The following is a 27527-nucleotide window of genomic DNA, read 5'->3' as shown; positions in this document are numbered from 1 at the left end:
TGTGGCTTTATGAAAGAGGAAACTCGGTACGTTAATGCCAGCCTTGGGAAAAGCAACAGCCCCAGATGAGAAGTGTGTATGGGGCTTGGAAGCCGGGCAGCTCTGATTTCTGGCTCGAGGGCTTTCCAGCTGTGTCTCTAAGCCTCGGTTTCCTTCTTCACCTGTAAAGTGGACTTAATAATTTTGATCACCTGACAGTTGATGGGACAGCCAAAGAAGCCCACACAGGATAAGCAATATACAGAGATTAATGCAAGATACCTGTCATCATGCTTACGAAGTTCATCATGCTTTGAAGGGTGTAATTCATTGCAGAGATGCCGAATGGGGAGAGAGGACCTGCCTAGCACCGGGCCTGTCCTCCCCTCCTCCATCCTCCCCATCCTCCGCTGGCTGTTCCTTTCTCCTTCACGTTCCCACGCCATCTGGGCGGTGGGGCGAAGAGGCGCTCTGTCCCGGGCTCACTCGGCGGCCAGGGCAGGAGGTCGGGCCTGGGGCGCGGGCTGCAGTTGCGCGCCGCCGCCTCTAGATGGAACTTTCTCACCAACACAAGGTCGGGCGGGCCGCAGCTCCCCCAGGCGCTGGGCGGCGAGGGGGCTCTCTCTCTTCTTTTTCCAAACAGGTGCGGGGTGCCTGGGCGGTAACTCATGCGGGAGGGCCGCTGGGCCGTGGTCGTAGAGTCCGGTGGCCTTGCATCGGCTGGAGGCGAAGGGACTCCCGATTTCCCCTCGGGAACCCAGGAGCTGCGGGCGCGGGTCTCCAGGATTTTCCAGCCCCGCATCTGCGGCTGCTAGAATCACCTCAATAAGACGTCGGCCATCGTGCCGGCCCGCACCCCCTTATGCGCAGGGCCGGCAGCCGGCGGGTCTTGCGTCCGGGCTTGGGCTGCGGGGGCTTGATAGACTGCGCCGTGGGAGTCAAGGGCAGGGAGATGATCGCCCGAGCCGCCGGGCAGGACAAATGGCTGAGCGGCAGCGCGGCGCGAGCAAACTTTGCAGGGGAAGCGCGCGGCTGGAGGCTTTACTTTGAGCATCCCCGACAGGAAAGCGTGGGGCGGGACAGGTGCCGTCTACCGTGTATTCTTCACTGGGACCCTTTTCGGAGCGGCGTTGATGAAGGCGAGCCCCGGGCTCGCGGTCCCGACTTCGGGCTCCGGGTGGCCTTGGTGCGGCTCTTACCGCGCGGGTCCCGGGCTACTCTGGTATTCGGAGGCACTCAGCTCCTTCACAGCCATATTCCTCCTTCCAGCCGCCCGCACTTCTTCCTACCCTCCCCGCCACTATCCTCCCCCTCCCCCGCCCCGCGTCTTTGGGTCCTCCCTTTTTTGTTGGGGGCGGGGCGGATGGGGTGATTTTTAAAAATCAGAACTATTGACATTTCTGTTCCCCGCATCGCTGAGGACTGAGATGATGTAGCGCGGGGAGGGAATCCGCCGGCTGAGTGACCCTGTCCCTGTCCGCACCCGGGCAGCTCCGAGACACCGAAATCCAGGGTCTCCCGCCCCCCGGAGTTCCTCCTCCCGCTTCCCGAGGTGACTGGTTGGCGCGAAGCGATTGGCGATCCCGGGCGCGATCCCGGCCGCGGCTCCGCGCGGGGTGAATGGCCGCGGGCGGAGGATCGGGAGGCGCGGCGCGCAGACCAATCGCGGCCGCCGGTGGGAGTATTTGTTATTCACATGGAAGAGACTTGGCGCGGGCAGGGCCAGCTCAGCCCCCTCAGCCCCGAGACCAGCTACAAGTGCGGCCGCGGTGCTCGCCTAGCGCGGCGGCGGCGCTGACATGGAGCGGCGGGCCCCCAGCGGGCTTTCTCACCGCGCCCTCTGCGGGGAGCAGGGTAAGACTCGCCGAGCAGTGGAAGGAGGAAAAGAGGAAAGCAAGTGCCCAACCACAGGAAGAAAAAAAAAAAAAAAAGCCCCCCACCCCTGAACTCTCCCCAAAGGCTGTGCTTGCGGAAAAAGAGAAAATTGCTCCGTTTTTATTCCTCTTAACGTTTTCTTCCCCCAAACCATCCAGTGGCCAGGCAGGTGCACCGTCTCTTTCAGATCACTTTAGTGATCTGCTTTTCCGGCGTCCAAGTAGATGGCCTCGCGCACCCGGAGTCTGGGAGAGAACTAGTGGGCGGAGGTGACGGGAATGGGGGGGAGGCGAGGGAGAGTGGGCACCAGGGGGCGAGGGGCTGGCCGGGCATTGGAGCTTGATTGGGTGTCTGTTGATTTTACGTTGCTAAGAACAAGGCAGCCACCCCTCTTATCTTCCCGTGATTACATTCCAGTGAAGAGGTTCGGAAGAGGGAGGCTTTAGCATGGAACTCCCGAGGCTTGGAGATGCGGTCCCCCAAAAGTTTAGTCGGCGAATGGGAGACTGAAGGGTGAGGAAAGGGGCAGGCGCGCCTAGAGTGCTCGGATGGGGCGCGCGGCGGCAGGATTGTAAAGCGTTCTTCCTCGGACTGCCTGCCCGGGTGACCTCCCGGACCTACCCCTGGCGGAATCCGGACTTGCCCCGCCGAGATGACGAGGTACCTCCGTTCGGCGAATGTAACGGGAGGGATTTCCGAAGTTACAGGCTTCCAGGATGAGTTGGGGTAACCCCAGCCCCCCGCCTTCTTGAGCGTGGGGCTGGATGAAGCTAACCAGGATCTAGGGAAGATGGGGGGTCGCGGGAGAAGCCGGGTACTTGAGGCGTTCGCGGGATCCCACATCGCGACATAGGATATGTCTGCCTCGAGTTTGCATTCACTGAGTTAGCCCTGCTAGACTGGGTCTCCCCCCACCCCACCCGCTTTTGCGGCTTTCGGGGAAAACAGTGGAGTTCAGTGTCCTACTGGGGATGGCGGGGGGCGGGGGGGGGGAGGCGGAAGGAATGGTCTCAGGGATCTTGAGTTTAAAAAGCAAAGGCAAGGCGCCCAACAGCTCCTCCGAAGCACCTGCGGCCAGCGTGGCCCCAGTTTGGCACCGACCCGCTCGGGGCGTGGGTACTCCAGTGCCAGGTGCGGCGGGGGCGGAGGCGCTCCCTGCCGGGTCGCGCGCGGCACCTAGATCCCCAGGCGCGCGGGGGACTGGGGCGGCGCCGCAATACCCCGGCGGCGCGGGAAAGCCAGAGGAACCGGGTAGTTCTCCTAAGGCCCTGGCTCTACCCGGAGCCTGGGTTCAACAGTCGAAGGAACTGAGAAGAAAAAGGAAGATGCGGCAGGGAAGAGGGGAGCGGGGGCGGGGTGAGTGGCTGCGGGCTGAAATCTCGGCAGAGGTGGAGAACCCTCTGAGCCGCACCGTAGAGCAAGCCCAGCTGCTTAGCCAAACAGCTCAGAGATCCCTTGAGGTTCGTCCAGTTGGTGAAAATATAACAGACCCCCTCTCTTCCACCCCCAACGTCTGTGGAACACGCTCCCTTGGTGCAAATGAAATGCAGAAGGGTGTGCGAGTGACCCAACTGCGCAAGACCCCACCCCCACACCCCCGCCCTCCAGGCTGCCCTGAAGAATTGTTTCCCCGGTGGCCCCAATTGCGGAGCCCAGGATCAGAGAGTATGTGCGCGCCCAGGAGGGTGGGGATGAAAATAGACCCACCCGCCAGCTGCAGAAGCCCCAAATCCTCAGACCCCGAGGCGAGTCCTGCTCGAGGAGGAGTAAATGCCCTATTTGCCATTTGGGGGTGATCCCTTCCCATAGACCTGACGGCGTGAGAGTCTCGCAAACACCCAAGAATAAGCTACCGTCTCGGCCACCACCGCGGTTGAATACAAATCCTGCCAACAGACGAACTGGAAAACCGGGTTGGTGGTGGAGATACTGATAAGACACATCTTAAATGGGAGAAATGCATTCCGATGATAGCTGCTGTTTCGCTTGAAAGAAAAAAATAAAAAGAAAAAGAGCCACCAGCAGGTAGATCTTGGATAAACAGCTTATTGCACTTGACTGTAATTTCCATTTTCCGTTATGAAATTGTTTGTCAATAATTGCAAATGGCTACAGAAACCACTTTAGTTTACCTCGGTCACTTGCTTGTGACTAATGCCCTGAAAGATCTCTGTCGGAGACAGAATCAGCTGTATGAAATTCTTTGCCTGGTTCTTGAAAATATGTGGTTTGATGATTTTGAAGAGAAAAGCCTTACCCATCAGGGAAAATGTAGTAAGATTTTTTTTTAAATGCAGTTTTCTCATTTCAGAGTCAACGTACAGGTTGTATCATACTTGGGATAAAGACAAAGAAATCTTGCTTTTAAACCAGGGATTTGGGGAGGAATAGATAAGAGGAGGCTCCCAGCAGAGGATTTATCTAGAATAAAGAAAAAGATGCTGAGAACACAGCTCTTTACTGTTATTTAGGCTCCATTTGTTCTGTTTGGTTGGTGCTAACTAGTTCTGCCCTCCTGCTTTTTTTACAAACTATTACTACTTGAATAATTCTAAAAACATCTAACGCTAAAAGCAATAATAAAAGGAAGAGTTGGGTTCCAGGGAGTGCAGGAGAAAGTTAGAGGTCTGGAGAGATGTGCTCTTTTCAGAGTTGGCTGGGCAGGTTGCAGCTGCTGTGGGGCTTGTTTAATTGGTATTTGTGCAGCAAACAACCCGCTGACATTCACACTGGCAACATTTCATGCCAATCATTGGGGAAGAACTGTTCCGCTGTCTTCAGGGCGTGAGACACAGGACACTGTACACATGTACATATGGCAGCAATGATTTTTTCCCCCTCCAACTTCCTTTCTCATCCTCTTCCTCCTGTAGTTAGGATGCCCAACAGAAAGAGGACTTTGCTTTCATCTGGAGAGTGGGGTTACCCTGTCCCAGTGTCTTAAAAATAAATGGTTGCATGGCCTTATCTCTTAACTGGAGCCACAACAAAGATCTGGCCACATCTCCATGCCTGTTGAATAGGCTGGTGTTTTAAGGTTCAGGTAACTGCTGATGTTTTCTTGACAGGCCCTGACTGGACATCACCAGACTCACTCATGTAGTTTGCTCTGGTGGGGGCACCGTCACCCCATGATGTTCTGGGAGAAATGGCTGTAAATGGAGAATGAGCTGGATTATAATGTTTCCATCCCAAGGGGGGCGGGGTTCTGTCTGCTAAATTTAGGTTTGGATTTAGATTTAGAAATTTAGATTTGAACCATCTTTTTCCGTTCCCTCCTTCTTCCTTCTCTCCCTCTTTCCCTCCCTTTCTTTTCTTTCTTTCCTCTTCCCTCCCTTTCTCCCTTCCTTTCCCACTTTCCTCCCTCCCTTCTTCCTCTTTTCTTTCTTAGCTCAGAGAGTTCTTTGCTTTGATTTTCATTTCTATTTAGCACTTGAATTCAAGTTGTGATAACTCACTCCCTGACTGAGGACCTTGAGCCATGGTGCATTCTTCTCCCAGGACCTGCCTTCCAAGTGGTGGGTGTTGCTGTGGGAGGGATTTGAGAGGCTCCAGACTCAGGGTCCCTCCCCGCTTTGGCTTGATACAGTGTCCGTATTAGAGACATTTCTTTGGTAAAGAAATTGTGGATCTCCTGGAAACAGTCTTATAAAATGCAGATGTTTCAGTTGGGGGATGACAAGTAATGCATCTTCAGGTTTTGATCCCAGTTGATGAATTTGCTCCCTGCCTGGGGAGGGCCAAGGTAACAGGAGAACCAAGTCTTAAGATTTTGACCTGCAGAACACATCAGCCCTGAGGGAGGGGAGATCCAGGTCTGGGGGAGGAGGGAGCAGGTGTGCAGAAGTGGGAAGATGTAGGTGAGGCTGAAGAGGAGTATGTGCAAATTACTGGGCACATACTTTTCCAGGCAAAGGCGTATCTGTAGACAGAAGTCTTCTGGCTGTTTATTGGCCAACTTTTCCAGTGGTAAAAAGCGTTAGTGGTAGAAGCTCTGCATCATATCCTACTTACAACTTAGGAAGGCTTCCTCTTGTCCTCTTCTCCCTACAGAAGAATATCTTGTCACCACTTTCTCCAGAATAATCCTCTTGGATGCCCCAAGTGTCTATGAACTTCAGCTCTCCAGCCAGATGTTGATCTCCACTGACTTTCCTTTTACGTCCTTCTTTCCAGTTTTCTTTTGATTCATTGGACACATAACTTGTTAAGGTCTGACCAGTCCTGTGTATGATGGAAAAGTGTTTTTTCTTCAGGTCTTCCAAGTCTTATAAGCACAATACATCAGTAAACTATTTGAATTGTAGGGCCGATTGTTTTGTCCCTGTGCATTCTTATAGCACTTGGCAATTTATGAAGTACTTTGATATACATTGTATCAGTTGATTTCAAAACCCTGGGAGGTGGCCAGAAATCATCCCTCAGTTTAGAAACAAACTGGTCCCAGGTTAGTGACTTATCCTGTGCCGTGAATTGAGTGCTGGGGTGGTGGGGGAGGGGGGCACTTCTCAGACCCTAGGATGCCACACTCACAGTTCAAACCTTCAAATCAAGGTCAGCTGGCTATCTGTCATGGTCTGCTGCACCCAAGGGTGTGGGGTAAGGGAAAGAAGGTAGAATCAGTCCATGTGAATTCGGGCCCGAGATTTTAGACATATTCATATAATCCTTCTGTTTTTAGATTCCTTATATCCCCAGTGGAGGCTGTGATACCAACCTCACAGGGTGTATCGTGCAGTGGAAATGAGACAACATACGTGAGGCCCCAGGCATGTTGGGTTGTGTAGTCGGTCAGTTGTGTCTGACTCTCTGTGACCCCATGAACTGTGGCCCACCAGGCTCCTCTGTCCATGGGATTTCCCAGGCAAGGATACTGGAGTGGGTTGCAGGCACACTGTAGCACTCAATAAATGTTGGTTTCACCACTTCCCCTCTCCTTATATGATACATATTATAAAAGTGGCTTCTCATTACTTTAAATGTGGTCTTTTTATGCAATGGCTGTGTTATTGAAAATAAAAAAAAAAAAAATGGCACAAATTGAATTCTACTAAATCAGATTGCATTTTAAATTCATGGGGGGATTTAGCTATTTAAAGGAAACCCGTGGTGAATTCTTTTGTAATGCAAATAATCACCTTCTAATTTATCTGTTTAGTAAGTTGAGCTTCTTCTGTATCAGATTTTCTTAATGTGGGGCCTGCTCCTAGAGAAGAGCTTTCACAATCCTCTCTTACTGATGGGAAAAAGCCACTCAGCTTGCAAACAAAATCAGTTATTGTGTTCTGTTGGCAAAGCCTTGCTCTGGTGTTTTGAGCGTAATCTCATACTCCTTTATTATTAAATAATAGAACCTCAGAACGGGAAGCTGGAAGACACCTTAGAGATTATATGGTCCATCTCACTCATCTCACAGATGAGGAAATGGAAGCACACACAGGTGAAGTGACATGCCGAGTGTCATCAGCCAGGGACTGTCAGACAAGGATCCAAATCTGGGACTCTCTTACTAGGGAAGGCTCTGTCTAGCCCATCTTCACTTTGCCCCAACCAGAATTCCAGGGCTGTGCACACCTGTGGTGGCAGAGGAGAAGACAAACAAATCTGATGCATTTTCTACAGCAGCTGAAAAATGGCTGCAAGTGTGGGCAGAAACTGCCAAATTTGCAATTTTGTGAATTGATGACAATATTTGGCTTAACCTTTTTGTTAAAGAGCTGAATAGAATCCAGCAGAGAGAGGCTGTTTGGCCTTTTTATGAGAAAATGATTACAATCCTTGGCTATTTCTGTTCCTGTAAGGATTTTACCCTATCATGTCTTAAAAGAACTAGCCAAGTGCTGGAGGAAGACCTGGTGACAGCCCCTGATAGATTCCCCCCCATCCCCCATCCCCCCATCCCCCATCCCCCCATCCCCCCATCGCCCCATCCCCCACCCCCCACCCCCCACCACATGGCTTGGTGGTTTTGTTCTCACTGTCCTCAGGCTGCCTGGGAAACCTGATTTGAAGCTGAGGCGTTTGGACAAACTGCATTTGATATTCTCAGTCCTTTGAAAGATTCAGAAATCATCCTGCCCTGGAAATGCCCCCAGGTGACCCCTCCTAATGAGTGCATTGTTTTTCTTAAAAAGCTGGTCAACAAAGCTGTTTCTCAAAGACTTCAGTGGAGGGGCCTTCTCCTTGTGTTGTCCCAGTCAGTCTCTGCAGCCCTGGGGGGTTTCCTCAAATGGCAGGACCCCCCTCCCTCCCCACCTCCCGGGAGGACTTTGCCTGTGGCGCCATTCAGGGTTTTGGGCCATCTTCAACCTCTTTGAGCCTATTTTCCCCCTCTCATTTATGTAAGAGCTTGGTGTATGAAAATTCAATGGATACTCTGTTAGGTGTTTGAGACTTTGATACAGAGAAGGTAGGGCTTCCCGGGTTGTGCTAGTGGTAAAGAACCTACCTGCCAGTACAGGAGACGTAAGAGACGTGGGTTCAATCCCTGGGCTGGGGACATCCCCTGGAGGAGGAAATGGCAACCCACCCTAGTATTCTTGCCTGCAGAATCCCATGGACAGAGGAGCCTGGCAGGCTCCGGTCTGTAGGGTTGCAAAGAGTTGGACATAACTGAAGTGATTTAGCAAGCATGCACAGGGAAGGTACCTAGAAGATAAAAAGAAGTAGAATGCAGGGCCTTGGCCCTGGAGGAGCTGTCCATACTTTCAGGAAATAGCTGGAGCCATAGACTCAGATCCCAGCTGGGGGCCTGCTCCCCAGCAGACTTGGGCCAGTGTGTTGGTTAATGGAAGTGCTAATGATATGCAGGGTACCCATATACCATGTACTTAGGACTGGCTGGGAGGTAACGAGCAGGGCTGCATGGGCATTTAATGGTTAAATCTCCTGGAAGGCCCTTCTGAGGGCTCAGAAGCAGTGGAAGGTGTCTGCTCCCCTCAGAGGATGCTTTCAGGAGCGTGGACCTCACACCTCTTTGAAGATGTCCATCAGCTCAGGTGGGTTTGTATCGAGCCCCAGAGGAAGGTCAGTTTCAGAGAAAAACTGATTTTAAATCAAGCCCAGAACCTGAAGTAGAGCTATTTGGCTTGGTAGCACAAAAAGGTCATTATTTTGTTAAAATTCATTGACTCTGACTAGGATGAGTTTAGATGAAAGCTCCCAAGAATTGCCCAAGAGCAAGATTAGGCAATGCAAGATTATACGATGCCACCAGATTTATGTCGTTTTTCCACAAACTTTCAAATATATTTTCCCTTAGAATTTAAAAGGAAAACTAAGCCTTCTAGCCATCAGGAGTCTGATTCTTATGACAATGTATCAGATTTTGAAATAACTGCTGTATTTCAATATTTTATGAGTAGCTCTGATTTTACTTTTAAAGTGACAGAAATTTTCAGTTACAGCCTCACCAACTGGGCAAATATGGAAACAGTTGCTCTGCTTCAGTGGAAAAGGAACTGCAGACTAAATTAGCAATGATAGGTCCTGTTTCTTGAGCACTTACCCTGGGCCAGATACTGCGCTTTCTGTGTGCCCTGTGGCGGGTTCTGACACCCCCTAATAGACCAGAAACCGAGCTTTGGAGAGGTTATGTGCCATTAATTCTATGTTGCAAAGGAGGAAACTTAAGCAAAAATACAAGTAAACTGCCCAATAAATAACAACCAAAATGGAACCTCTCGTTTTCCATTTAAGAGCATCCATCCAGTAAACATAGGGCTTACCTGGTGGCCAAGATGGTAAAGATTCTGCCTGCAATGTGGGAGACCTGGGTTTGATCCCTGGGTCGGGAAGATCCCCTGGAGGAGGAAATGGCTACTCACCCCAGTAATCTTGCCTGGAGAATTCCATGGACAGAGGAGCCTGGCTGGCAACAGTTCATGGGGTCGAAAAGAGCTGGACACACCTGAAGGACTTACACACACATCCACTACACAAAACTAATTCGTGTCCCTCTGTTACTCACTCCCCAACTTTTCCTTAACTTAAAGCTCTAAACAGACCTATGGGATGCATACCTTTAAAAGAAACTCAATTTTACTATTTCCAGGGCAGTACAACAAGGGGAACTAGGTTAGAGCTATGTGAGTGGCAGAGGTAAGGATGACTTGTAATTAACAGATGAACTGTGTTTATGGTCATCTATAATTGAAAACCATTTATTCTCTGAAGTGTTTTAAGTACTTGGGAGGTGGCTTGGAGTAACAAAGAAAGGCTGGTCTTTTCCCCTTTTCCCCTTCATCATCTCTTCTTCAAGTATCATTCATCCTGTGGTCTGCCAGAAAGGATACACTCAGGGTCAGCCCTGTGGACTTGGTCTCAAGCCCTGAATTAGTGGTCAGAGTTAAGGTTTTACTGTCTTCTAACTGGTCTTCGTTGTGAAACTGTAAAACACAATACTCCTTCTCTTAATGGGTGGTTGGGGTAATTTATGGTCTATCACTTCAATGGCATCATCCAGAAAGTCAACTTGACTTTCTAAGTGTTTTCCTCTTGTGGAATGCCTGAGGTCAGGCTGTTGCCAAATCAGATTTTCTGTGGGAGAAGCAGCTGCTAGGAAAATTACATGTGATAGAACATCCGTCGAGTGGTGAGAAAAAACAGAAAAGGACTAAGTATTTTGGGGCAGAATTGGGAAAATCCAGGGCTTGGCAAGTATCAAGAGTCCGGAAATGCTTATCATGGGCAGACAAGAACTGTCTCAACAGACTGTGGGTCATTGGCTGTATTTCTGAGTGTATTCCAGATGTGTACTCTGAAATTCCAGGCAGTGGGCTCTGATAAATCCCCTCACTTCATCTGAAACTGAAAAAAATGCAGCTTTCTCTGAAGGGTTTTGGACATATGTTCAGTTGTTCTCTAGGGAGGCACCATCCTTTCCTTTGGGATAGTGAGGACAGGATGAAAATTTTATGAACTGGAAACTGAACAAGTGAATGGAAAATATAACCAGATGTTGGTTGACTAGGGTAGAGGAGAATTATCCACATTTCAGGTTTCAGACTTGTTTGTATAAATAGGTTAGAAATGAACATTAGATTACCCATTCTAGCAAAATACATTGGTATGTTTACTCTGTTAATTGCATGTTCATTTCAAACATCAAATTCCCTTCCATGAAGTCAGTTCCCATTTTCAGTTAAATCTCCACTAAAGTCCTTTGAAAAAAATCTCATGGAATTATTTAAGAGTGAAGGTCTTAGAATAAACTTCTACAGATTTGCTTGTAGTTGTTTTCACTCTTGGTTATTTCTCATCTTGGTGAAATAACTGTTTTCCCCACTGAGTCAGACAAAATTGAGAAACTCTTTAGTTCATCTCAAGCTCTGATTTGGTCATAAGGATTCTAGGATCAAGGAGTGTTTACTTCAGAACTGCAAGCATACCCATTACTTGCATTCTGACAAATTAATAGGAAACAGACAAAGGTGATAGGAATATTTTTCACACATAACTCACCCTATGTGTTTAATTTTCATGTCGTTTTTTATTAACAGAGAACAATAAGATAATTTATATGAAATTGCTGACATTGTATGTCTAATCTTTTCACAAGCTCTAAAACTTACACATTTTGCGCTCCTTGGGTGGATTTTCTCTCTCTCTTGTTTTTTTTTTGTGATTGAATAATCACTTTTGCCCTCGGAAAATCCAAGGCACCAAAAAATGTCATTAACAGATGACTGGCTTGTTGAATACATCACAGAAAATAGCCTTTCATTCTGATTTTGTGGACAAAATTTAAATGCTAAATTCAGACAGCTGTAAAAAGTAAAAACAGATTTGAAAAGAAATAATGCCATCAATCACAGGATTTTTACCTTCATGGAAATTGGATTTATTGAAATAAAATGGTAAATAAAAGTACTTTCTGATTTGCAAGAGTCAACCTAGTTACTGATAACTTTTCTGTTTCCCTTGCTCCAAAAGTGTCATCCATCTCTCTGTTTAGATGCAGTGCAGCCAGGTGTTCAGAATCATAAGGGGACAGAAAGAATTAGTTTCTTACTGAATAGTGAAAATGAAACAATGAAAAAAGAGGTCGGTGCAAACAGGGCTTAAGAAATGAAAAATGTAGGCCCATTGAATGGAACCCTTTCTTTTCTTCCTTCTGCCCTTCAGGAATAATTCTGCTACAGGGCTGACTTCAAGGACGTGAATTGGTGACTTCATCCCAACATCAGAACCTCAGCTGTTCCTCTGATTTTTGCGTCATTCCAGGCAAGTTGACTTTATGTGGAAATAAAATAGAACCTTGGGGTCTGATGGAAATTCACTGTGACATTCAAATCAAGAACACTTGCTGAAACCCACAGAGCCTTTTCCTCATGGGCCCTGATGGTAGCCTCCAGAAGGTGCAGCCTCAGGTGGCCCCCCTTCTTCTGTGGCAAGAATAAACTTTGGGTATTGGATTGCAACACCGCCCGCGGAGAAAATGGTATGCGAGGGAAAGCGATCAGCCTCTTGCCCTTGTTTCTTTCTCCTGACGGCCAAGTTCTACTGGATCCTCACGATGATGCAAAGAACTCACAGCCAAGAGTATGCCCATTCCATCCGAGTGGATGGGGACATCATTTTGGGAGGTCTCTTTCCTGTCCATGCAAAGGGAGAGAGAGGGGTGCCTTGTGGGGAGCTGAAGAAAGAGAAGGGGATCCACAGATTGGAGGCCATGCTTTATGCAATTGACCAGATTAATAAGGACCCTGATCTCCTCTCCAATATCACTCTGGGTGTCCGGATCCTGGACACCTGCTCCAGGGACACCTATGCTTTGGAGCAGTCCCTAACGTTTGTGCAGGCTTTGATAGAGAAGGATGCTTCTGATGTGAAATGTGCTAATGGAGATCCGCCCATTTTCACCAAGCCTGACAAGATTTCTGGTGTTATCGGTGCTGCCGCGAGCTCCGTGTCCATCATGGTGGCTAACATTTTAAGACTTTTTAAGGTAGGTAAAGGCACTAGACAATTCTGACCATTGTAACAAGACAGTAAGTTGTCCTGATTCCAGCTGCAGGTTTAAGAAGAAAGTGAACCTAGTAAAGATGCTCATAGACTCTTTCAGGGCCACAGTTTCCCCAAAGAGAGGAGTTTGTGTCTAGGTTTCTACAAGTGTTGATTTAGTTCCATATTTTTAAAGCAATTAATTGGATTAATTGTGACTTTTTTTTTTCTGAACAAACAGGTGATAATTCCCATGACATGTTGAGTCCTCAACATCTTGTGATATTCTCTTTTAATTTTAATTTTTTTTTAACACTAAAAGCATTTTGTATTGGGGTATAGTCCATTAACAATACTGTGGTAGTTTCAGGTGAACATTGAAGGGACTCAGCCATACATATAACATGTATCCATTCTTCTCCAGGCCCCTCCCATCCAGGCTGGCACATAACCTTGAGCAGAGTTCCATGTGCTATACAATAAGTTTTTGTTGGTTATCCATTTAAATATAGCAGTGTGTACATAACTGGGCTGGTTTTAAAGCAAAGCAAGTAGCTTTTGAGAGTCTAATGAATTTTTAGCTCATTTATCAGATCAAATGTTTCTATGGTATTTGAGGTATAAGATAATTGGTGAAACTTCCTTAATGTGGGAGGTTCTGCTATGACAGAAGTTCCTGTGTGAGGAAATTGTATTTATCACTAATGTGTAGATGGGACTGACACTCTGGACTAGAAGATGGCCATGAAGTTGTCAGGTTTATTATAGCTACAATAGAACAGCGTCTCATTAATTCAGACTGCCTGATGCAGACTTTGAATAATTATATGTAATTCTTATTGCATTAAAAACTCAGGTTTAGCAGGATAATGTAAAACTTTTTGGTTTAGGATGATCTATTACCTACAGATTGCATTTACATATCAGATAAAATTGGCAAAAGAATATAAATATGAAACAATAGTTTGAAGGCATAAAGTCCCATAAAGTTATTGTGACTTATTTTTCATTAACATTCTTATTTTATTTATTAATATTTGTTACGTAGTCTTTGGTAATAGGCAACATTTTAAAAGTTGAAAATATTTTTCACTCTGATTTTTTTACTTAGTGGGACATGACTTTTCCAACTTATTCTGAATTAATGAGTCTTCATCTAATGTTATAAGAAACTGTTTCTGTGTGTATTAGATTTAAAAATATTAAAAGAATGTGGAGAAGTTGGATAGATGACAGATAATAATGACAAAAATGAACAAAGTGATGGCAAACTTAAAAAAAAAAGAAGTGTTCAAATCAAAGTCTTTCGGCTTTGGAAGCTGTCTTGGGGGACCATCTAGTCTGGTTCACGTCTATAACATCCCCCTAGCTTCTGTATGAATTCCCTTAGTTTAGAGGAGAGAATGGTAAGAGGCAGCTTAATGACTATTTTCAGATTGATGAAATTTTCTCAAATGAGGATGCTGCTGAGCCGAAGTGCTCTGTGTCTAAGGAGTACTGAAGAGTCACACAAAGGCATCAGGGAATACCTGAGATATTTGAGCCAGACGTTAGGAAGAGCCTCCTTGGCAAGAAGGATGCCAAGTTGAAATAGGCGGCCAAAGGTGCTTTAGTTTTCCATCTCTGGAAACTTTCAAAGGAAACTGGATACAGTTGTTAGCAATTTCTTTTGGGCCAACCGACCCCTTACCTGGAGGCAAGGTAACCTCTTACCTGTGTTAGTCTGTTGGATTATTTAATGAGAAAATGGTGGTGAAGGATTCCACCAAGACCTGACTGTCTTTTGTCTGCTTGGGCTGCCAAAGGAAACTTTGGGCCACCTGAAGGGTAGGTTTTGTTTTAATGCATTCTAGACTTGGCTTCTCTCTGCTTTGTTCTCTCACTGACAGGCCAATTCTCTCCTCACCCTCTTGGGTGACTCTGAGGGGCCTTATTCGACCAGGGGGGAGAACTACCATTGACTCTGGGCAGAGTCCGGTGCTGTAGGCCAATTCTGGAAACCATCGGTCAGCAGATGAAGGGGCTGCCATTCCTGCCTTTTAGCCAGAAGGAAATCTTGGTTATGCTAGGTGTCTTAACTAAGACCAGTATGCTGGTCCAGAGTGAGCATTTAATATCTGGAAGCAGATATATTTTTTAACCAAATAACTGGGGCTTGAAAGATTTGTCTTTTATAAGCAAGTGAGAAGATGTAAGTGATCAGCCTGTGTTCTAGCTGAACCTGGAATCATGTGACTGAATTGATAATTGCAGTTTCATTGTTGTGCCATTTTCATTTATTTTGATGATTTATATGAGACCTCTAGCTAGCGCTCCACACTGATATTAATTATGAAATGATGGTCACTTTTGGAATAGAAAATGTTTCACTTTATGTGTGAAAATATATTCTGTTTAAACATGTATGCTAGGACTGACATGAGATATTACAATAGTTATCAAAGGAATGATTGGCAAATTAATGCCTTGGGGAAGGGCTTATACTTCCTTTTGAAAGATTAATACTTTGATTAACCAAATAATGTGACTGTGAATAAAATTAAATATTTAGGACAATTTTACGGCACTTGGGACCCTCCAGGACAGCATATGACCCGTAGTATCTAAAAAATACTCCTGGATATCAACATAGTGCCACTTATTCCTGGATTAATGGAGTTACAGAAGGTCGAGCATCTTGGTTTGGAAACCCACAAACGATTAACCCTGACCATGAGGGATGTAAACAAAATCTTGATTAATGAATTTATCACTGTCCTGCTCAACAATAAGCATTACTTGGGTTTTTTAGAATCTGTTTAAAATTATATAGAAAATATTTGGGCTGAAATCAGAAGTAATCTCCGAATGTCTCAGTTCTCTTTTTTCTGGACAGTCCGGGTAAAGCCATGTAGTATCTGCCTCGGCTGCATTGTGAAGGAGACAAAGGCCTTCAGGCACCCCCAGCTTCCTCGTCCTTCAGTCTGGCCCTCCTTGGCAGTCTTTCCTGGCCTCATGTCCCTCTATGTTCTCCTAACTGAAGCCTTGTTCCAGGAAAGGAGGTATACACGCATAGCACGCATGCATGCCATCTGCATATAGCATGTCTGTTTAAGTCAGAGGAAGATTCTGTTTCTTGTGGGATCACTAATTGTGGTTTGATGAAATGGTGTATCTTTGTAAAGGCAATTCAGACATGAGGGGGGGGGGGTGGCGTTCATTTAGCCCCCCAGAGACAGCACTTTTTGGGGTGGAGAACAGTGTGCGGGAGACTCAAGAGACATGAGTTCCATCCCGGGGCGGGGGTAGATCTCCTGGAGAAGGAAATGGCTACCCACTCCAGGATTCTTGCCTGGGAAATCCCATGGACAGAGGAGCCTGGTGGGCTGCAGTCTGTGTGGTCAAAGTGGGACATGACTGAGCATGCTGGCAGCCCGCCGCCATGCACCCTCGCATCTCCTCTGTCCTGGAATACAGCTGCTCCTGCTCCTTTCTAGAGCGAAGGAATGTTGCCCTTTGTTTCTCTTCCTGTCAAAGCTCAGGGCCAAATGAAAAAATCAGTCCTTTAAACTTTAGCAGTGAATTGGACAGGGAGTGGAGCCAGACTCTACTGGTGAGGGGGACAGGCAGAAGCGGCCCCGTGGCCCCAGCCCTGGGCTCAGAATGCCACACCAAACCAGTGATTGTCTACCCGAGCCAGGGGGCGCGCACTCCCTGCCCGGGGGACGGGGTATCAGCGGTCAGAACTACCTCAGAGGCTTTTCCTGTGACAGGACCCAGTGAGTGCGAGCCTCCGAACCCGCGCCTGAGAACCATTTTTACTCATTGTACTGTCTCCTGTTTCTCAGGAGCATTGGGAGTGAAAACAAGTTTGAGCGTCACAGACAAAGTGTTAATGATCTGAACTTTTTAGAAGCACTACACACAGCCTTAACACACACACACACACACACACACACACGTCATATTTGGGTTAACAGAGGGGCAGAGCAGTCACCTCGGTGACTGTTTTATGTCTAACCAAGTGCTGGCAAAGATTGAGGGCAGGAGAAGAAGAGGACTACAGAGGATGAGATGGTTGGATGGCAACAAAGACTCAATGTGTTGGAGAAACCCCTAATCCAGAAACCAAGCACCATACTAGGAGAGTTGGAGAACTCTGGTTTATTAGCTCCGCGGGCCCAGAGGAGTTAACACTCCAAGCTCTGAGCCCTGAACGAAGGGGTTACAGAGTTTTTATACATGGACAGGCATGATTAAGCAGGTTTGCGGGTTTGCAGAGGCTGGGCAATTGCAAAGAGCAGGACAAGGGTGAGTGAGATAAGCTCTAGGTCCTAGTATTGTGAGTACTCATTTTCTGAGACCTACGTGATCCAGACTTTGCAAGGCAAGCTGAGTTACAGAGGCAGAAGGAGCAGGAGGTTATGTAAAATTTTAACTTTTCCTTTTCAAATGGACATGAACTTGGGCAGACTCCAGGAGATAGTGGAGGACAGGGAAGCCTGGAGTGCTGCAGTTCATGGGGCTGCAAAGAGTTGGACATGACTGAGCAATGGAACAAAAAACAACAGCAATGTTAATATTTGTAGATAATAGTAGGATCGATTAGGATAACTGCAGAGTGGCAAATTCAGAAAACTCGGAACTGCTCCAACCTGCATGAAGGCAGATCTGCCATTTCAGTGGCTCCCGTGTTGCAGAGAGACCAAAGAAAAGAGGAGTCCAGCTCTCAGATAGAGTTTGCGTAGTTTGAAAAGAATTAAAAAGAATGAGAGGGTCTTTTGGGTATGTTGGCCAGGAAGCCCATCATTTAAATTTGTTTTATAAAGCAGTTTCGAGGAATTTGCATATGTTTTATAAAGAGCTGGGTTTTTTTTCCTTTTCTGGAAATTTCCACCCCTCTGCTTTAAATTAGAGCAAATCCGTTCCTCAAAACACTAATCATGTCTTACTTTGGGCAAAGATTGAACATTCTAAGTTAAAAATAGCACATTGGCGCTTGGAAGTAATGCATGTTAATGTCCACACAGATGCATCTGGGTTAAGGAAGGACAGTGTCAGATGTGATTCTTTCTCCTGTTTTTCTGGTGAACTTTACCGAGAGTTAATTTTTGACTATCGAAGGATGGGAGGTTAGTCTATAGTGTATGCTTTCCAAAGCAATCAAATGGGACTTTTGAATAGAAATCCACTTGTGGGCTAGATGATTTCTCCCTGTGTGGAAGTGTCCTGGCTCTAAATGGCTAAAATTGACCATGTTAAGTCAGTGAAGTACAGTGAGGCATCCCATTGCCCTAGATGTGCTTGCCAACCCTTCTATGTTTACAAAGATGTATTTTCTTCCAAGAAACTCCACTAATTGCAGCAACCACTCCCATAAAGCCAAGCATTTTGCAAGTTATTTATTGCATACAATGGGCTTTCTTAACTCTAAACTCTGAACAGGTAAATCTGCCTATCCAGGCTTATCTAGTTAGATGGACAGAAAAATGAGCCCAATCAATAAACTCAGCAGGAGGTAACATTTTATGTTAAATCTTATTTGATGGCAAATAGATAATGGAAAATTGAAAGATAGATTCCTCAGTCAATCCTTTGCTCCTGTGGCAAGCTCTAATTTAGTTTTGTAAAGAGCCTGTTCACTTCAGATGAGAGATGATGGGTGTTCTCTCTTAGTGGCTCTAAGTGGGCGTGATGGGGGAAATGGGCACTACCTGTTGTCGCTGACACAACTCACAGCAATAGGGATACATAAATATTCAGATGTGGTCATGCCTCTCTTCTTAAAGGTCTCATGGCTGCCATTACTTCCATGATGAAGGTCTAGTTCCACTTGGGCAAGTCTCTTCTCACTTCTCTCCACTACATTAAGTTTCTTTGTTACATGTAACAAAGCTCCATGAGGGCAGGATGATATCCATGATAAGCATAGGGCATATATATCTTATTTGTGGTTGTATTTCCAATACCTAGTATGGACTTATCTGCAAACCCAATAAATGTTTGCTGAATGAATGAATGAATCATATCTCTCCACGCACTTCCACCTCCCTCACCCCAATTCCAGATATTGGAAATAATAGGTGTTGGGTCCATAGAACAGATATGGGATTTTTTGTGTTTTACTTTTGTACTGTTTGAGAAAAAGGAACAAGAGGAGAGAGAGGGGGAGAAAGAAGGAGAGATGGTGTATTTGGGGAATTCCTATATTTTCATGTGCTGCCTCATTTTCCTACCAATGCATGTTTTCTCTAAACAGATTTTTAAAACTAAAAATTTAAGTAAAAGACATGAGCACATTCTCATTTTGAAAAGTCCAAGCAATGAATAAGTAGAGAGTATAAAATGGAAAGAGGCTATATTCAAACACACATATCTATCAGTAAAGCTCCATACACAGAATTTTATTAATAGATATGCCTGACATTTTTTTTTTCCATGTAACAATGTGACTGGGAGAGATTTCCATGTTGGTTAGTATAGAGTCACCTCAGTAATTCTCAACCCTGGCTGCATGTTACTATCACCTGGATAGTTTTTTTAAAAAGCCCAAATCCTACCCAAGACCAACAAAACTGGGGTGGAGCCCTGGTATTGGTATATTATAATCACCAGGTGATTCTGTTATTTATCCAGGACTGAGAGCTATAAAGCTTTAGCTATAGAACCTTTAACTTTAATTATATGAATAAAGCATCATTTATTCAATAAATCCTTTACTGATGAGTTATTTGACTTTGATTTCTAAAGGTCACTTAATTATTTGAAAAAAGTAAAAACAATGCCAGAGGCTCACCTGAGCACTGTTAGCTCTTGAGTGAATTTTGATGTCATTGTGCCCCTTCTTGGACCAGCAGAGGGGCTGAATTGATGAATTCCCCCAAAACACTTTGCTACAAGTTAGACTCACATGACATAGGCCCGCATCACAGGCCATGGCTCTTCATGACATTGAGTAACTTAGAACCAGTGTTAGTATTGTGGTCATGTATTCAGACTGTTAAAGCAGCATCATGACTTGTCGGGTGGAGCAGATTTTAAACTTGGTGAATTTAAATGAAATGTTTCTTACTTTCCTTTTTCCTAGCCTCAAAAGGTTTAACATCCTACAGTGAATATGGAAGACATCTTAAGACCTGACAGTGATTAATGCCTGTCTTTTCAGTGTTTAATAAGGCAGGGACTTCCCTGGCAGTTCAGTGGTTAACACTCCGAGTTTCCACTGCAGGGGGCCTGGGTTTGATCCTTGGTCAGGAAACTAAGATCCCAAGTGCCAACCATGGTGCAGCCAAAAAAAGAAAAAAGATTGTTTTAACTAGTGATTGTGAGTGAGGACGGGCTCCCCAGGTGGCGCTAGCGGTAAAGAACACGCTTGCCAATGCAGGAGACATAAAGAGATGCAGGTTCGATCTCTGGGTTGGGAGATCCCCTGGAAGAGGGCATGGCAATGCACTTGTATCCTTGCCTGGAGAAACCCTTGGACAGAGGAGCCTGGCTGGTTACGGTCCATAGGATCACAGAGTCAGATATGACTGAAGCAGCTTAGCATGCATGCATGCGTGAGTGAGGAGAGGGAAGAGGAGAGGGGCAATAAAGGAGTAGGGGAAAGAAGGATTATTATGCGATTATATGAAATCATGTGTGTGAAACTTTTGAAAATTGTTTCAGGACAGGTTTCTTCCCAGACTCTTCAGAAGACAGCTAGAAAGCTATAAAACAAGCCTATAGAATTTAAACAATCTTTCATTCAGCTAAAAGTAGATAAGGGCTTCTCTGGTGGCTCAATGGGAAAGAATCCACCTGCCAATGCAGGAGACATGGGTTTGATCCCTGGTTGGGGAGGATCCCACATGTCACAGAGCAACTAAGCCCTGGTGCCACAGCTACTGAGTCCAAGCTCTAGAGCCCCGGAGCCAATACTACAGCCCACATACCTTAGAGCCTGTGCTCTGCAGCTAGAGAAGCCCCCGCAGTGAGAAGCCCGCACACCGCAACTGGAGAAAAGGGCTGCACAGCCACGAAGACCCAGCACAGCCAAAATTAAAGCTTTAAATAAATAATAACGAGGTGGTTTGGAAAGTAGTGAGGAGTTTTTCCAAGAGAATTGTGACAGTGCTATGCATTTGTGTGTGTGTGTGTGTGTGTAAGAAGTTGTCTGAAAAGCCTTTCTAGAACAAGTCAGGGTGTATGTTGGTGGTGGTGGTTTTGTCACTAAGTCGTGTCCAACTCTTGTGACCCCCGTGGACTGGAGCCCACCAGGCTGCTCTGTCCTTGGGATTGTCCAGGTAAGAACACTGGAGTGGGTTGCCATTTCCTTCTCCAGGGGAATCTTCCTGACCTAGGAATCGAACACGGGTCTCCTGCATTGCAGGGAGATTCTTTACCGACTATGTAGATAAATATATTTCTGCAAGGAAAGTCCTATGCGCTTCTGTTAACTCTTTCACCCCAAAGATCGCAGTGGTTAGTTTTTTAAAGAAATTTAGAGACTTTGTTTGTTTGTTGCTTTTTTTTTTTTAAAAAGTAGTTTTAGCACACAGCCAAATTGAAGGTGGCAGTGCTTTTATTTGGTTTCAGGACAGGTTTCTTCCCAGACTCTTAAGAAGCTAGCTAGAAAGCGATAAAACAACCAAAGGTTGTACTTTCTGGGGAAACTTCACCTCTGGGGGCTGCCCCTGGCTCCTGCTCTGAAACTTTAGCCTGCATCTGAATCACCCAGAGGGCTTGTGAAAGCAGCATTGCTGAGCCCCCGGCAGAGCTTCTGAGTCAGTAAGTCTGGGTTGGGGTCTGAGACCTGGTATTTCCAGTGGTTCCCAGGTGATGCTGATGCTGCCGTTTTGCCGATCATGCTTTGAGAACCTCTGCTCCGTGCAAATCGCTTGCTGGCTGACTTAGCAAGTCAAAGTACACAAGACAAAAATGAGGTTGAACAATGTTCTGTCTGGTAGCGGCCTTTTATTCTTTTGACTTATGCCTGGTTGAATTTCTGTTCCTATTGGTCATGATCACAGCAGCTGCTGTATGGATCTATTTTTAATTGTGTGCCCTTTTGGAAGTTGTGTTCCTTATTAAATAATGCATGGCTCAGGAGTCCTGATCAGCGGAATGGCCTCTTGAACACGGTTCCTAAAGCGGGGTCACTTAGATGACCACATTTCCTCAGTTTTACTACCTATGACTGTGGAGCGGACCGATTTAAGAAGCCTAGACTGTGAGGTGCACATTAACAGGGAATTGAGAACAGTCAGAGACGAAAAGAGGCTATGGTTTGACTCAGCTACCAGTAATTTGTCTTCAGAAACCATGACAGCTACCTCCTGATTTCCATTATGCGATGAGATTGCAAATAACATTCCACAGCAGTCTTAATCAATAGAGGGTCACAAGAGGCCCTCCTTTCCCAACAGTGGGGAAAAAGGGCTTATTTACCCATTTAATTGATAGAAAGTGTTCTCTGGCAAAAGACAGAGACATCTCTTTCAGCTGTATTAAGGGACTCTCCCTATGTCTAAGCACTCTTAATAACATAAAAATATACATGTAATCTTCCTGTTGGGCTTCCTAGGTGGCTGTAGTGGTAAAGAACCTGCTTGCCAGTGCAGGAGATATAGGAGATGAGGGTTCGATCCTTGGGTTGGGAAGATCCCCTGGAAGAGGGCATGGCAACTCACTCCAGTATTCTTGCCTGGAAAATCCCATGGAAAGAGGACCCTGGAAGGCTATGGTCCATGGGGTCACAGAGAGTCAGAGACAACTGAAGTGAGTTAGCACAATATTTACGTATTTTAAACACATAATGAGTACCAGGCTGGTGGGTTGGAAAGGGATCCAGGTATAACATCAACCTGGACTTCCCCTGTGGCTCAGCTGGTAAAGAATCCGCCTGCAGTGCGGGAGACCTGGGTTTGATCCCTGGGCTGGGAAGATCCCCTGGAGAAGGGAAAGGCTACTCACTCCAATATTCTGGCCTGGAGAATTCCATGGACTGTATAGTCCATGGGGTTGCAAAGAGTTGGACACGACGGAACGACTTTCACTTTTCACTAAGCTACCTTTGTCTGTTTTCAGAATGAAGCCAATTTCTGCTGCTTTATTTCCTTTGGCCCAGTAAGCTGATAGGCATGTGTTTTCAATGTTGGCCATTTGTCTCCTTCCAAGACTCTCCCAGGCTCCCTCTGCGCTTGGGGAGACTGGGTTCCTCGATATAAGATAGCCCCAGGTCTACTGCTGAGGCTCAACTTTGGAGTCAGGTATCTGTTCTGTGTCCCCCACGTGCCACCCTGGGCTCCTTTGGGAAGTAGGGATGGTGACATATTCTTGCTCCAGCTCATCCTTGCTTCTTTTTACATGGATTGAGAGTGAATTCTAAGTTTCATTAGTGTTTGCACTATTTCTTACATTTTAAATTTACGTATTAACATTGTGACAATTCTATGTATTAGAGTTCTCAAAGTGATTTATCATTTCAGCTCTGAGAATGTTTGCATTTATATTGTTTAGAGAACAAAGGACATATCATTCCTAAGCAGATTTTTTGCAGCAATATTTGTGTCCTGTAGATATTTATCCTCAGGAGCTGTCTCTTCAAATTATAGATTATGGTAATGTACTTATCTAGTGGTGCTTGGTACTGTTTTGAGTAAAACAGATTAATGTGAACTATATGAAATAGGTCAGGTTTCATAGTCAAACTTCCTGGGTTCAAATTCTGATGTAACACTTTTTAGCTGTATTACCTTAAGCATGACTACTCATTGGAAATAACCCTGATGCTGGGAAAGAGTGAAGGCAAAAGGAGAAGGGGATGGCAGAGGATGAGATGATTATTTAGTATCACCTACTCAATGGACATGAATTTGAGCAAACTCCGGGAGAGAGTGCAGCACAGAGGAGCCTGGTGTGGGTCGCCAAGAGTTGGACAGGACTTAAACAACAACAATAAACCTTAAGCATGCTAGTTAATTTCTAAATCTTAGCTTTCTTTTATGTGTGTGTATTTATTTTTTAAAATTAAAAAAAATTTATTGGAGTATAGTTGATTTACAATGTTGTGTTAGTTTTAGGGGTACAGCGTGATAAGTTGCTTCAGTCATGTCTGACTCTTTGCAACCCCATGGACCTTAACCTTAGGCTCTTCTGTCCTTGGGATTCTCTAGGCAAGAATACTGAAGTGGGTTGCTCTGCCCTCCTCCAGGAGATCTTCCCCACCCAGGGATCGAACTCATGCCTCCTGCATCTCCTGCATTGGCAGGTGGGTTCTTTACCACTAGCACCACCTGGGAAGCCAGGTGTATAGCAAAGTGATCTAAATGTTAGCTTTCTTAGATCTAAAAAGTAGATAATAATAGTACCTCCTTTATAAGGTTTTAAGATAAATTAGATGAAGTGCATGCAAGTCCTAAGCAGAATCCCTGACGCATAGTTATGCTGACCGTAGTGAGGAGGGAGATAATTGATGTCCACTGTTAGTTGAATATTCATCTTGAGGTAACCCTCTCCTCCAACACTCAAGCATCCCACCTGACTTGTCTTATTTGGTGAACAATGGCAGATTAGAATGAAAGATGGTGTCATTGACCAGGAAACAATGCAATCGATAGTTCTAAATAGGCTCTGGCAAGGAGCTAATTTGCCTGAAGGCCAAGTATGATACTAGGACCTCACCAACCCCTCCCTCCAGCCAATGTAGCTAAGAAAGCAGTTCAGGTCAGTCTCTCAGTCGTCTCTGACTCTTTGTGACCCCACTGACTGCAGCACGCCAGGCCTCCCTGCCTATCACCAACTCCCAGAGTTTACCCAAGCTCATATCGATTGAGTGGGTGATGCCATCCAACCGTCTCATCCTCTGTCATCCCCTCCTCCACCCGCCTTCAATCTTTCCCATCATCAGGGTCTTTTCAAAGGAGTCAGCTCTTTGCATCAGGTGGTCAAAGTATTGGAGTTTCAGCTTCAACATCAGTCCTTCCAATGAATATTCAGGACTGATCTCCTTTAGGATGGACTGGTTGGATCTCCTTGCAGTCCAAGGGACTCTCAAGGGTCTTCTCCAACACCACAGTTCAAGAGCATCAATTCTTCGGTGCTCAGCTTTCTTTATAGTCCAACTCTCACATCCATACATGACTACTGGAAAAACCATAGCTTTGATTAGATGGACCTTTGTTGGCAAGGTAATGTCTCTGCTTTTTAATATGCTGTCTAGGTTGGCCATAACTTTCCTTCCAAGGAGTGTCTTTTAATTTCATGGCTTCAATCACGATCTGCAGTGATTTTGGAGCCCAAGTCTACCACTGTTTCCACTGTTTCCCCATCTATTGCCATGAAGTGATGGGACCAGATGCCATGATCTTAGTTTTCTGAATGTTGAGCTTTAAGCCAACTTTTTCACTCTCTTCTTTCACTTTCATCAAGAGGCTCTTTAGTTCTTCTTCACTTTCTACCATAAGGGTGGTGTCATCTGCATATCTGAGGTTATTGATATTTCTCCTGGCAATCTTGATTCCAGCTTGTGTTTCATCCAGCCCAGCATTTCTCATGATGTACTCTGCATGTAAGTTAAATAAGCATGGTGACAATATACAGCCTTGACGTACTCCTTTTCCTATTTGGAACCAGTCTTTTGGTCCATGTCCAGTTCTAACTGTTGCTTCCTGATGTGCATACAGATTTCACAGAATGCAGGCCAGGTGGTCTGGTATTCCCATCACTTTCAGAATTTTCCACAGTTTATTGTGACCCACACAGTCAAAGGCTTTGGTGTAGTCAATAAAGCAGAAATAGATGTTTTTTTTTCTGGAACTCTCTTGCTTTTTCAATGATCCAACGGATGTTGGCAATTTGATCTCTGGCTCCTCTGCCTTTTCTAAAACCAGCTTGAACATCTGGAAGTTCATGGTTCACATACTGTTGAAGCCTGACTTGGAGAATTTTGAACATTAATTTGCTAGCGTATGAGATGAGTGCAATTGTGCAGTAGTTTGAGCATTCTTTGGCATTGCCTTTCTTTGGGATTGGAATGAAAACTGACCTTTTCTAGTTCTGTGGCCACTGCTGAGTTTTCCAAATTTGCTGACATATTGAGTGCAACACTTTCACATCATCATCTTTTAGGATTTGAAATAGCTCAACTGGGGTACCATCACCTCCACTAGCTTTGTTTGTAGTGATGCTTCCTAAGGCCCACTTGACTTCACATTCCAGGATGTCTGGCTCTAGGTGAGTGATCACACCATCATGATTATCTAGGTCATGAAGATCTTTTTTGTACAGTTCTTCTGTGTATTCTTGCCACCTCTTCTTAATAACTTCTGCTTCTGTTAGGTCCCTACCATTTCTGTTCTTTATTGAGCCCGTCTTTGCGTGAAATGTTCTTTTGGTATCTCTAATTTTCTTTAAGGGATCTCTAGTCTTTCCCATTCTGTTGTTTTCCTCTATTTCTTTGCACTGATCACTGAGGAAGGCTTTCTTATCTCTCCTTGCTAATCCTTGGAACTCTGCATTCAAATGGATATATTTTTCCTTTTCGCTTCTCTTCTTTTCTCAGCTATTTGTAAGGCCTCCTCAGACATCCGTTTTGCTTTTTTGCATTTCTTTTTCTTGGGGATGGTCTTGATCCCTGTCTCCTGTACAATGTCATGAACTTCTATCCATAGTTCATCAGGCACTCTGTCTATTAGATCTAGTGCCTTTAATCTATTTCTCACTTCCACTGTGTATCTGTAAGGGATTTGATTTAGGTCATATCTGAATGGTCTTGTGGTTTTCCCTACTTACTTCAAGTCAAGTCTGAATTTGACAATAATGAGTTCTATTTACAAATCCATGTCTTAGGTGGTTAGAGTCAGTTTTATTGAATTAACAAACAACTCAGGACTCAGGGAAAGAGTGGATGATTCAAAGATAGGCTGTGCTGAATTTTAAGGTTATTCTAGCACCCAAACAAATGCCACTAGGGTTCAGTTTTGAAAAAGTAACATATTCTGGCTCCATTGGACTCTTTTCCAGTAGCCCTGGTTTGATGGTGTAAGAGGTGGAGCTATGGTCGAGGACATGCTGTTGACTAACCCCAAGGCTGGAGGCAGTCTTTAAGGTTTTCTTTTGGGTTGGAATTCCCTTTCTTTGCCATGTGTGGTACAATGATCTAATGTAGTTGGAATCATAGACCCACTCTGGACCAAAAGCAGTATCCCTTTATTGCGGGAATACTCTCATGGACTATATAATACTTATACCTGTCACCTTCTGATACAAATGTCAGAAATGTAAGCATGAAAAGGTTCAGAAGTACTTTCTGTAGAAGTCACATTCATTTTTGGACAACAAGAAAAATAATGGAACTAAATATATAAATCTTTGACTCCCATGCTGACCTCTTTTGTTCCACCTGTTTAAAATGTGAATCATTCATATTAATTGTGGCCCGGTAAATTTTCCAGTTAATCAAACATGGATAGTTGACTTAAATGTGAAAAGGCTTCACAGGGAAAGAGAAGTGATATTTTTTGTAATGCAGAGTTGCACCATCTTTGTAGAAAGGACAGAATCCTACCTGATTGTTACTTGCTGAATAGCTCTTGGTGGTGTTCTTTAAACCCAGTAAGTGTGAAAGCTCTTATTTTCCACCAAGAGAAGCAGAATAGGGTGAAGAAATGCCAGCATATTATCCACTTATTTGCATTCTTTAACAGGTGAAATAGGTAATAGCCAGTCAGTCCGCAGCAGGTGTTTGGGCTTATTCAGCATCTTGGAAG

At 45.2% G+C, this 27527-nt stretch overlaps 1 protein-coding gene across 4 annotated transcripts in view; it reads left to right on the top strand.

Annotated features, from left to right (window-relative positions):
- Positions 1-1382: 1382 nt before the first annotated feature.
- GRM8 (glutamate metabotropic receptor 8) overlaps positions 1383-27527 on the top strand; it is an 850596-nt gene continuing 824451 nt past the window's right edge. For 2 of the 4 annotated variants that reach the window (XM_043463632.1, XM_043463633.1), the window contains exons 1-2: positions 1383-1833; positions 11980-12802. In XM_043463632.1, coding sequence (XP_043319567.1) covers positions 12293-12802 — 510 coding nt within the window. In that variant the 5' untranslated portion in view covers positions 1383-1833; positions 11980-12292. Of the gene's footprint in view, positions 1834-2250; positions 2515-3828; positions 3880-11979; positions 12803-27527 lie in introns of those variants that run through there. The other 2 variants (XM_043463634.1, XM_043463636.1) reach the window with 2 other exon arrangements.

The sequence above is a fragment of the Cervus canadensis genome, chromosome 3 (genome assembly GCF_019320065.1).
Source record: "Cervus canadensis isolate Bull #8, Minnesota chromosome 3, ASM1932006v1, whole genome shotgun sequence".
Taxonomy (NCBI): domain Eukaryota; kingdom Metazoa; phylum Chordata; class Mammalia; order Artiodactyla; family Cervidae; genus Cervus; species Cervus canadensis.
This window is presented reverse-complemented; position numbering and strand designations above follow the sequence as displayed.